General features: G+C 38.3%; 1 protein-coding gene across 2 annotated transcripts in view; it reads right to left on the bottom strand.

The window, feature by feature from the left end:
* Positions 1 to 13,149, bottom strand: part of LOC6567536 (protein roadkill) — a 58,284-nt gene that overhangs the window by 41,313 nt on the left and 3,822 nt on the right. The window contains exon 2 of one of the 2 annotated variants that reach the window (XM_032739895.2): positions 11,949 to 12,248. The exons of the other annotated variant lie outside the window; for it this stretch is intronic. Coding sequence (XP_032595786.1) covers positions 11,949 to 11,962 — 14 coding nt within the window. The 5' untranslated portion in view covers positions 11,963 to 12,248. The remainder of the gene's footprint in view (positions 1 to 11,948; positions 12,249 to 13,149) is intronic. 2 annotated transcript variants of the gene reach the window in all.

Genomic DNA, 13,149 nt, shown 5'->3' with positions numbered 1-13,149 from the left:
CCTGGGTCAATCTGGCAGCCCGCATAAGATCTGAAGTCAGCGATGAGAGTCTTGTACTTTCTAGCGACTATCAAATTTCACAAAGTGAGTGGTAAATTCTTGGCAAACGATGTAAATGAAGCGATAGAGGCGGCTTTAACAAGAATTTGGGTGAAAGCTGCGTGGCTGCGATTAGCTGTCATAATTTTCACGCTTTTCCGGTGAAGAGCAGCGCAGAGCAGAGCAGCGACAAAACAAGCCAAAAACACAACAACAAGAACTGATTTACTATGCAAATTAAAAGGCGGGGAGAACAGAAAACAAACCTTAAAAAACACTACAACAAATAAACAATGCTGAAGCGTAGGAAAAACCTTTGTGAAATGATTAACTGTAATTAGTGAGAAGTAAGGTTTTGCGGCGCGTCACGAAGAGGGGCGGGTCGGAACGGAGCGGAGCGGAGCGGGGAGAGGATGGGAAATTTGACGAGCCGTACAGCGATGAACAAGATCAAAATGTGCAGATAGCTGAAAAAGCAGGCAAGCAAATGCGATATAATGGAAGCGATTAACAACAATAAAAAAAATATATAAAAAAAAAAAACTAAAGCTGATGAAAATATAAAAAAAGCAAACAGATGACGACGACAACGTTGCTGCTGATGACGACGATGTTGAAGTGGATAGCGTCAGATTATACTTATTAACAAAGCAATTAAAGAAGTTCGCTTTGCCGATCCGACAACGAAATACTCTTAACGATTCATCACGTCAGCCTTATAGTTTTAAATTATTTCATTTATTCACTTTTTTTATTTATTTTGTTTTATAATTTTAATATGCTTTTTGCTAACTCGAGTTCAAGTGTTTTTATTTATTTTTTAAATACTCAAATTTATTTCGTCTTATCAGGGTTAATTAAAGAACTTGAGTACTTTCAATAAAACAGAAATCTCTCTCCAAATAAAATGAGTTTTGATGAGTTTTATGTTTGGGTGTTTTTTGTGCACAAAATCAACTTGTTTAAATAAAAACGGCATTCTTTGGTTTAGGATTTGCAACCTTGTGCGGATTTTAACAGGATTTTAATCAGAATTTCTTTCTAACAAGCTTCTTTTGCCAAGCGTACTTTCTTTAAGCATACTAAGTAATACTCTTGAGAGTCTTCAAAGTTTCGGTAGAAAATTGTAAGAACTATATTTAAGTTGGATGTAAATACAAATCAACTAAATATGTACACATCAGGCAAGTTAGAATATTCTCTGCAGGCATCACACATCGCATAGCTAAATTGTTACACCCTAAGCAAGCGTATAAAAAGTCAATGAGGGAGTCAAATGACCAAAACCGAGTGAGAGACAGGGAGAGAGAGAGAGAGGGAGAGAGAAGAGAAGAGGCATACACAAGTTGCTTGGCACTAGGTAGCTGTCAGATACAAACCGCAGCAGCAGCGAAGCCATGCCATAGCAGGCAGTAATATGTAGTTATTGCTCTTGAGATACTTTTGGACACGAAGCGGAAACACATAGCCACAATACAGACCGCAAACAGAAGATACTTCAACACAAGAACAACAGCAACACAGACAGAGACACATAGAATGGGAGGGACAACGAGACCAGGCCAACGGACAGACACAGAAGCAGCAGCCGCAGAAGCCGAACGGTCTTTGAGCGAGTTAACTCTTTGGCTACATAATAAATATTTAATGCGAAGATCTACAGATCTTTAGATGCGTGTCGGGAGAGAGAGAGAGAGAGAAAATGCGTTGCAGCGAGCAGCAGCAGCAGGCAGCAGTCAGCAGCACCATTTGCTATATCTTAAAGATACAAATTACAAGTAGGTAGACATTGAGATTGAGGCCTAAGCGAGCACGACGCCATCATCGCTTGTGGTTGTTGTTGTCGGTCTGTTGTTGCCCCGCGCGTGGAGGGCAATAAATAAACAGACAGAAGCGGAGGCAGCATGAAAATGATTAAAAGAGCTTAAAGAGCATGTCTGGTCCGAGTGTAAGTGGAAGTGGCAGTCGCCGCAGTTGAAGGTAGACGGCCTCATGGTCAACGGGGCGGTGCCAACTTAACTCAACTGGCTGCACGAAATGCTGCGGAATTGAAACAGAGACGAGGCGCTACCCTTGAGAAATCAGGCAAACACTGTCAAAGCCCAGGCGCAACGGCAGGCGAGGCAACAACCATTCAACCATCCAACCATTCAACTTATGCAAAGAATGAGAAGAAAAGCAGCCGCTCTTTTATTTTTTCCTCTCTTTTTTTACGGCCTGTCATCATTTTTGTCACGCACGTCGCCTTTTGAATTGATGCGGCTCACTCCTGGTTTTGTTTGGAATTCAATTTGCAGCATGGCGGCACAAAACGGAATGGAATGGAACATGAACAAGAGCTTCAAGGGTCGCGGCGTCGCCGCCACTCATAAATCATTGTTATTACGGGCTGAATTTAAAAAAAGGGGCCTCTTCTCTCTGTCTCTTTCTCTCTCTCTCTCTCTCTCTGGCTGTTGGCCACAACATGCATGGTTTATGTTAAAATTCAAGTCAACGCTTGTCGGCTTTTAGTCGAAGCGCTCTTCTCTTCACTGCTTAGCTCTGCTCTGCTCAGCTCAGCTCAGCTCTGCTCTGCCATTGACTTCAATTATAACCCAGTTTCCAGCCATTTTTTTTAAGCTTAGTTTTCAGTTACACTAAATGCAAGTACAATATTATACATATGTATACACTCAGCAAAAAAAAAAGTGAGTTAACATTTAAAAGCACCCCGAAAAGATTAAATTCCTTTTATGTGTTTTAGAATTAAATTTGGAAATTTAAGAAATTAATTTTTTGAAACGATTTCTTCCAATATTAAAGCTTTTTAATTTATAAACCAAAACTTTTGTTTTTAATATAAATCTATGTATTTAAACAAAATATAACAAACACTTGGAAATATATTTACAAATTTGTATAAATTCTATCTATTAATGAAATCCAAAGGGTACTTTTAGAGCAATAACTTTTTTTTTTTTAAATTTTAAAATAATCGTTTGCATTTAAGCCTTGGAACTTAAGGGCATAAGCTATTTCCAAATTTATTATAATTGCTATAAATTAGAAATTATATATATATGTTTTTTTTTCGAGTGTAAGTCTTTACTTTTCTCTAGCTTGGCAGCTTGGCCGCACTGAGATTTTCGCTTTGGCCTTTGCTTTAGCTTTAGCTTTAGCGTGCTTATTTTCAATGAGCACTGTCCGCAGCTCATTGTCAGATAATTATCAACCAGTGCGAGTAGTTTTTATTTATTTATATAGTTATATATATACATGTATATGTATATGTATCTGTATTTGTACAAATGTAGATGTTGTCTGTGCACTTTAAAGCCCTGACCTGAAAGGCAGCTTTATTTGCTCTGCTATATTGGATATTATACAGACATATCTCTATATATACAAACATACGTTACATATTGTTATAGTTATGGGCATGGGCAGGGGCAAAAAAAAAAACACATGCAAAGCGCTTTGGCCATAAAAATCGATATTGGACAATGGCAATTACTGATAATGGGTCGCTTGCTGGCTGGCTGCTTGGTTTATCTGTCTATCGGAGCTATCGCTTATAATTATCATTAATGCGCTTCTCACACACACGCACACGCACACATCAAATGCCACTCCTCGTGGAGACACTCTCGCAAGGACTTGCTTCCTGCCAGACCTATTCCCAATTCCGACCGGCCATGAAACTACAAATGATATATGTACATAAAATGTAGATGTATATATATTTATATCAGGCAATGGCAACAGCAACGGCAACGGCAACGGCGACAACAACAGTGTAGTTGATGACCCTCAGACAGTAGACACTTTCAAGGATATGCCGTCGACTTCACAGCAAAAGGTTAAAGGTATTAACAACAACAACAATAACAACACAAGCAGCAGACACAAGGTTAACATGAAGCGCGGTCAGTTGCCAGCCGGGTGACCAAAGGAACCGTCGAGGGAACGAGTTGCACTCAAAACGGGTAAGATTCAAGCCGAAGGGAGACGACACGACTAAAACATATTCTGTAATCAGCTCTAACAATCAAACAACAAACTATCCTGTTTTCAGAAGGAGTCAAAACATTGTTCACCAATATGCTTCCTGTTAAAAGCCATCGTTTCAAAAATAAATAGGCTTAAAAGATCTAAATTAAACGATAAATAAATGAAAGATACAAAATCCGTTAATACGGATACAATACAAAATATACACATTAAATTTGATCGTTCCGGATCTGCTAAATAATTTCAAAGAATGTTTGATCGGAAATCGGGGCTCATTAAAGTTATTTTATTTGGTATTGGTATTATTTCTTTAATTTAATTTTATATATTTTAAATTTGAATTTAATACCATTTTAATTTCAGATTAAATGTTAAATATTAAACTAAGCTATTGTGTACACACTAAATAAATAAAATACATATAAAAAAGTCTCTGAGATTGAGCAGCTAGGCATGGCTACATTGATGCTGATCATGAATATATATGCACCTTATGGACTAAAAAGACGTCTTCTTCTGCCTGCACCAAACACACATATCCCCTTTAACCATTCGAAATGGGTGCAGGTCATAAAAAGTATCGAAGCGCGTAAATTACATGGCCCCAAGACAACGACCAACAAGGAGAAAGAAAGAGAGAGAGGGTGGAATGGAGCGGAAAAGCAATGCCCGCAGGAAACAGTCAAGTTGCAGTATGAGTTTGCAGCGCGGAGGCGCCACAGGCTAACAAACTAATGAAAATACCTACTAATAGCAATAATAGTCAAATAAAACCACAATTTACTCAGCGAAAATGAAACGAAATGGAACCAAATGAATTAGAACAGAAGCAGAAACAGAAACAGAAACTGACTTGTAATAGGGGTAGGGATAAGGGACAAGGGTAGGTGCAAGGGTAGGTGCTGTGTGTGTGTGTGTGTGTTTGTATGGCCCTGGCCCTAGGCAAACGAGCGTATTAAGTGATTGAAGATGGATGGGGGAGTGGAATGTGTCAAGGGGATGGATGCCGGGTGCTCGACAATAATAATGATGACGCCGAGCACCGAGAATTGCGATTGAAAGCGTTGCAAGGTTTCCATTCAGAATACAAATTTTGTTGTATGGATTTGTGCAGAGAACACGAGCAAATCAAGTGCTAATAGCAAGTATTTAGAACATGAAATATAACTATATTCTTAACTTGACTTAACTTCCTCTACAAATAATCATAAATATATTCTCTAATTAGAGCATAAATGCCCAAAGGATTTGTTTTGAGTTAAGTTTCAATACAATCGAGAAGTGACCTAAAATATCCAATTGTTTATTGAGTACACATATGCCATAATTTCAAGTATACTCAGCGCACACACACCCACACACCCACACACCCACAGCCCTCTGTCTCTCTCTGTGCCTCTCTCCTATGCAACATTATTGCCCAGCATCGCTGAATACAACAGATTTTCAATATTTCTGTGGGTCGCTGAGCGGTTTTCATGCCTGTTGAGAATGCCGCTGTCAGAATTGGGTCAAGTTTCGGTTTTATTACGCTCGACATCAGGGCCGTGACGAGGGGCATTGTGAGGGGAGCCTTGTGTGTTCCCTATGGTACCAGTGGCAGGCACTCCCTATTCTCCAGGCAGGCACATATATATATATATATATAAACATGCATATACATATATGTAAATTTGTGCATGCGTATGATAACTTTGATTAAATCATGAAATATGCAAAAATATAAATTTGCTTATACATGCATACACTCAAACAAATTTTCCACAATTTTCTCAAAGCACGAAACGTTGACCAATTTTGGAAAAAGTAAAAAACTCCGAGTAAAACATTCATTTCGTTTTTGAAGTTCAAAAGCTCTCAAGTAAATCAAGTATATATTTAAATAAACGAACATCAATCAATTTAAGTTCTTAAGTTAAGAACGGATATGAAAAGTACTTAGACTAAGTCTTAAAATTGAAAAGTTCTTAAGCACTTAAATCATTTTTGTTATCATTTAAAAATAAAGAATATTTTAAGTTGTTAAACTAAAAAATAATATTATTCTATAATTAATGCATATGAGTATTTTATACTCGATTTAGTTGTGAATTTATCTTTATTTTGGTTTAATTTAGTTTAAAGCAATAAGAAATTCGACTTAAAATTACAATTATTGGCAATAACAAAAGAAATTCTTAACCGATCGAGCTCGCTGTTAAACATTGTTGTTTTTCTCTGTGTGTATGAGTGACCTTTTTTGTTTTTGTTGTGCGTGGGCAACAGGAAGCGGAAGAGCTGTGGGTTGGGGGTGTGTGCCCTGGAGACATGGCAAGAAAAGCCAAGTTTTTGAGTTTTGAGTAACGGTGCCTAAGAAGCGGAAACTGGGTCAAAAACTGCTCCTCAGCTTGCCGAAAATAACATGAACAATGACAGGGGCAGGGACAGAGGGGTGGGCGATGGGGTCTGAATGGAATTATAGCAAACAAGATGAAGGCGCACAGCACACGCTGCGTATGCGTAACAGCACAACGCAATTTTGTCTTTGAAACACAGCTGCTGCTGCCGCTGCTGCTGCCGCTGCTGCTGCTCGCTGCCCAAAAGGTCAAGCTGACGCCAGTGCGCTGACGTCGACGTCAATCATTCAGCAACAGCAGCAGCAGCAGCGACAGTGACGGCAACATTGAGAGACTCCAAAGGCCCCCCCCTCATCTCCCCCCCATTTCCAGCGAGTACGGGGCAATTAGCGCGCAATTGACCTACATTGGGGCAGCATGGCAGCATTAATGGTGTCAATAGTAAACGAGACTGACGACGACGGCGACTCAGCAGCAACCGCAGCAGCTGACGAACGAAAAATGTTGAATGTTTATGCACGCATACACACACACAGCGAACATGATTTGCGTTTGTGGAGAGCTTTGTCGGCTGAGACATCAAAATCAAAGTGCAACAATTATTTACACACACACATAAAGTGTTGTATGTAGATCAGCAGCAAAAACCTAGGTGTTCAATGACTATGAAGCTTGTGACGTCAGCGTTTGACCAGGAAGCGGCGGCAGTTTAATTACTTAGACCAAATAGTATTTAGTTCCATTTCGATTAAAATTCTAATTTGCATATTTAAAAAAAAATTGAAGATCATGCGAAATTAATCTGTTTAAATATATATTATTATATTTAAGTAATTATTATATTTAGTATTTCATACCAAATTCTGAGTCAACATTTTGATGTTCCATTCGATATATTCTTGTATTTAATTTTAGATAAAATACTTCAAGCTCAGTTAGAAATTACAAGGGATGCAAATAAAAATTAAATTCAAAAATTCTGCAGGAAATTGGTTATTGAAAGAAATATACAATTTTCAAAATTTAACATGTATCCAAATTTTTGAAAGTTTAAAAAAATTTAATTTTGTGTTTGTATTTCTACTATTTAGAAATGTTTGAATAAAGTAATATTGAAAAGTGTAAAAGAATGGAAATTTTTATAGATTTTAATACTTTTTAAGTTAAAATTGAATTTAGTTTTAGATTAATTGTGTTTAATCTTATAGATATCCAGTTTCACTGGATGCCTTAAATGACCATTGGCCATTTGGCCATTGCCTGCCACAGCACTCTCTGAGACACACACACCACACACACACACACCCCTCACCGCTAAACGCATTGTGTGTAAACACAGAGTGTGAAAAATGACAAAATACGTAGCTGTGGTCAAACAATGAGGCGCATTGATGTGTGCGCCGAGCACTTTGAATGACTGTTCGACAATTGCCAAGTAATCGAGAGAGAGAGAGGCGTAGACCACGCCCCCTACACAACAACAACGCCACTGAGAGTGGGGCAGGCAGGCAGACAGCTGCGTAGCAATAGTAATAGCAAAGGCAGAGGCAGCAGCAACAGCATGTAAGTTGTACACGATAAATGAGAAATGAGGTTACCTACTTTTTAAGAAGGTCAATACAACCCAAAACAAACGAGCGTGGCAACGTAACGTAACGCAACGCAGCAGCAGCAGCAACAGCAGCAGCAAAAGCAGCGACGTTGGCAGCAACAGCAACAGAGGCAAACGTTACGCTGACGGTTGTCGTGTAAGCGACAAGCTCTCAGCTCACACATACAACGACAACACGTGCAGAGGTGCCGCTGCTGCTGCCGTTGCTGGTGCTGCCTCTGCCGTTTAAGTTTAAAATAAGTGTCAGCCGTTGCTCAGCAAAGCTCAGTGACCATGTGAGCAGCGACGGCAGCGACAGCAGCATACACCACAAACATATTACAGCAAACGTTTTCAATGAAAACAAAAGTAGTACACGCTGCTGACGCTGACGTCGACGGCGACGCTAACGTTGACGTTTGCTGTAAGTTGCCACCTGGTGACGAATTCGGCGCCAAGATTTTGTGGCCTGGCCTGGCATGGAGGGCAACTGAGCTGTGTTCGCGCTGCTCGCTGCTCGCTGTTCGCTGCTTTAGCGTTGGCGTTGCCGAGGGCGCGGCTGACGCGCGACCGCTTGTAACGAGGCTAAGCGAGCGCAGCCGCAACGTCAACGTCGACGTCGCAGTCGCCTGCATTTTAGTCGTTGTCGCGCTGTCTGCTTTTAGCCTCCACCTCCTTTTGCGCTATGCATTGTTTTATTATTGTTGTGTTGTTGTTTTTGTTTTTTTTACATTTATTGTTTGTGTGTTTGGCTATGCTTGTTTTGTGGCTGCTTGCATTTAAATTAATCCCTATCTCTCTCTCTCTCTCTCGCGCGCACTTATAACTGTAATTGCGTTTGTGATTAACGCCCATTAGTTCACAGACATTCTCACACATACTTACACATTTATCTCTGCGTGCAAAAGGACAAATCTCAAATTACTCAACACACTCACTCACACACACAGACACACTTACACACACCACTCAAATCGATACTCGCGTGCAAAAACAAAAAAACGAGGAAGCACATTTGAAACGGGCCAGTTATGATAGCTGCTGCTATTTATAACGTCATCTACCCAACCAAACCAGAGATACCCTAAAAGTTTTCAACGTGTTCGAGCAGGTGTCAACCTTGAACAATAATAACCGTTAGGAGGGTGACTTGTATATTCTGCTCCCCCCAAAATCATATATCGCAATAGATAATCAGCTGTACAATGTTCGATTGGAAATTGATGAGTGTCAAAAACAGTGCTTACACTCAGCGAAAAAACATTGGCCTACACTCTAGGACGATTTACTACAATTTAAAGCATTTTTTTTGTGTTTGTAAGCAATTATTCTAATCATTAGAAATAATTTCTTAATATTAGGAAATAATTTCTAAAATTTAGAAATGATTTTCTTACAATCGACAATACATCAATAAAGAAAAAACATTTATCATAAGTAGAAAGTTTCTTTCTAAAATGCAGTACCAGGTAATGCACTATACTGGCTCGGTTTTTATATTAGAGTTTAGCCGTCGTCTATTTAACTTAGAGGTCGACTTGCTCAGTGGGAAGTGCAGTCTTAAAATACTAATGTTTAATAATAATTTAATTAAAAAAGCTAATATAAGAAATCTTCACACGTAGAAAACAACAACACCCTGCAACTTAGACATATTTGTTCTAAATTAAACATTTCTAATTCTAAATGCAGCATGAAATCTAGAAATACAAACCCTGGTTTTAGAAGGCCAATTGGGAATTGTATTTGGGATTTTTTTTATTATGGAAAAGTGGAGAAGTTTAAGTATATAGAATGAATTTTAGTTGTTCAGAGTAGTTGATGTGTACTTAGATTTACACACATGTATGTATATGTACACATTTGTAATGTGTAATGTGCCTTCGAATCTCATTGAAAATATTATCAAAGGCAAATTACGCAAAAGCATAGAGCAAAACGACCTTATCGTATAAATTAACTTCATGTACAACAGCAACAACAATAACAAAACGCTTTTGTAACCTATGATTACACAGCAGAGCAGAGAGACGCAAACACGTGCTGGTTTATATATGTATATGTGTGTGTAAAATGCTTACATACACACACACACACATGCGTGCATGCATATGTTTGCGTTCGTAATTACAAAAACCTTAGCCACAAACACAACAATAACGCAACACCTTTAAACATACGTACAAAAAGCATGCTCACTTCCTAGTGTACACACATACACACACCAACACACACGAAGACACAGCAAGAGATAGAGGGGTGGCGAGAGAAACAAATTGAAAATATATCACAAGCTAAAAACGATACAAACGAAAACGAAACGAAACATAAACAATGGCAACAAAACAATCACAATAATTGTCTCTTTACGCGCAGCACGCCAGGCCACGCCACGCCACGCATGTGAATCTCAGCCGATGTCGACATCAAAAAAATAAATCTGGCGCCATCCTTCCCACATGCCTGCCACCCATACGCCCCCCTCTCTGCAGCCACACCCACCCATCACACAATCGCAGCAGCTTCCTCACCTTCGCTGAAACGAATTGAAATGAAACGAATCGGCACGAGCCTTGCGCACGTTTCTCGCTCTCTACAATTCTGTCGTTCTCTATGTGGCTGTGCATGTAAAGAGAAAGAGAGAGAGAGAGAGAGAGAAAGAGGAGCACAGGCACAAGCGCACAGAGTGTGTCTACTTTCTCTCTATATAAATAGTTCAAATCGAGTTTGAGCTACAAAAATCCAATGCAAATCATACACAGCGTCAAGCGTGAAAGTGACGCACTTGGGTCACCTCTATCTCTCTCTCACAATGAGTCGTTTGCCGTTTGTCCCTATACGAAAGTATAACCCTGATCGCCAACTGTTTGCATATTTATATCGATCCCCTTCTCTCTCTCGCTCCCGTTGACACTAGCGCATTGCAAAAGTTTGCAATTACAACAATTACGATGAATATTTGCAATGAGTTTTCATGGCAAGGAAATTTCGTTTTATTTCATTTCATGATAACGATCAGCGTACGGCAGCTAAAGCAGCTATATAGCGGGGTCAACAATATTTAGATATTTATCTTGTCATATATATATATACATATATATGTGTGTGTGTGTGTGTATGTTGTTATTGTTGCGCATAACGGTAATTACATCTAGGCACGGCATTGCCCCTGAATACACACATAAACAGTTATTTGTATGCGTGTGTGTGTGTCTCTCTCTGTGTGTGTGTGTGTGTATGAGAGTCATTTGTTATTGGCTTTGCATAGATTTAAATAGCGCCATTGACTTTGTAATTTACTGTACGTTCATATTTAGTGGATAACAGCTCATGTTTCCATTTGAAATTTATACAATTAAATACAGTTTAAATTACTCACACAAAAAAATAGTTGAAAGTTATGCTTATGCTTCAATTTTTATATAAATAAAAACTTTAAAGCTTCCTTATATTCTTCTTTGTTTTAAAAATATAAAACTAAAAAAATATTAGTATACTCATAAAAACATTGCTTTTAATTTTTTAGTAAATCGCAGTACTTTTGGCGGCAATGGTTGGTCACCCTACTATTCAGATCGTACATTTTTCAAATTTATGTTTATGGCCTTCTAAAAATAAGAATTTGTATTTCTAAATTTCAGTCTGGACTTTCTAAAATTTGGACAAATTATTTCTAATTTCCTGGGTGTTTTTTTTCTCCTATGTTTACATTGAAGAATTCTCATATAAGCTTTTTGGTTGCCTATATTATTATAGTTTTTCTTTTTTAAATAAATATATTCCTTATTAACAGAAAATATTTCTAAAAAAAATATATTTTTGGGATTGTCGATTTAGGGTGTCTTTCAAAATTTTAGGAACGCTTTTCCTAATATGTAATAATTTTATAGAGTGGTACTAAAATATAGAGTGTAGTTAAAAATATACGCAAATAGAGCAATTTAGTAATTATTAGTAAATTATGCAATTATGACAATTGGCAATTTGCTTACCTGGCTAAGGCCATTCTAACATGAGAGAGCCCTCCGTGAGGCAACGCGATTGCATCCACTTTGAAGGATTTAGCTTGACAAGCTCCCCGGACACGAAACAAACCAAAATCCAAATATATATAAATATTGTGCTGCGGAACTGATATTGTATCTGTATATCTAAATATATTGTAGTTCACTGCACTCTTATTGAATAAATGATTCAATGTCGAATTGCTTTCCAATTTTTAAATTTGTTTATAGTTTATGTTTGTTTTTTTTTCTTTTTTGAGTTTATGTCAAATAAGCTTCATTTTTATGCTGCGCAAAGAGAAATAGATTTGAAAATAGCACTAAAAAGCGTCCATTTTTTTGTGCGGAAAAACTTTGACGGAACAACAACAACGATAAAAATGACAGCAATGGGACACTGTCAAAATTTATCGCATTGAATTTGAGTTTCAGTTAGTACGTGTGTCACCATATTATGGCCAAGTTGATAAACCCGGCTACGTGATATTTGTGCGTGAAATTATCAAAGAGCAGCAGAGCGCAAAAAAAAGCCAAAGCACAAAAAAAAGCGCACACAGATACATATTTTGTATATCGGAGTATGTATGCGTGTGTATAAGTATATATTCATAAAAGAAGGGTGAAGAAACGAGCAAACAATGTTCAATGCCATCGACAAAAAAAATATTAAAGAAACAACAAAAAAAATGATTCGAAACGAAAAACGAGCCGAGTTATCAGCACTTTGTGATAACGAAATTCAACAAAGGCAAAAGCGGCAGCAATGACAGTAAAAAATAAGACACAAAAAAATATTTGCTGACTTTGTTCTGTTCTGTGTTCTGCTCACTCTTCCTCTTCCTACTCTTTCTTTTGGCCATTTGCACATGGCCCGGCAAAAAAGGATTGATAAAAAGCGTCCAAAACGAAAATAAAATCAATAATTGTGCACCGGGTAAAGAGAGGTCAACATTGACGCCCACAGATGATGAGCAAATGTGAAGTTGGGGGTGGGGAGGGGATAGGTAGAGAACAACGGAATCTAAGGTTGTTTGCATATTCGACTTTAGAATCTAACGGAGCCGCCTTCATAAAAGTGCCCCCCAAGTGAGTGCAAGCAGCGCAATCGGAACAAAATGAAACGGAACGAAATGTGAATGTGTGCAGTAATCTCAGCAGCAGAAACAACTAGCATTGAGAAGCGCAAACG

The sequence above is a fragment of the Drosophila grimshawi genome, unplaced genomic scaffold (assembly GCF_018153295.1).
Source record: "Drosophila grimshawi isolate 15287-2541.00 unplaced genomic scaffold, ASM1815329v1 contig_311, whole genome shotgun sequence".
Lineage (NCBI taxonomy): Eukaryota > Metazoa > Arthropoda > Insecta > Diptera > Drosophilidae > Drosophila > Drosophila grimshawi.
This window is presented reverse-complemented; position numbering and strand designations above follow the sequence as displayed.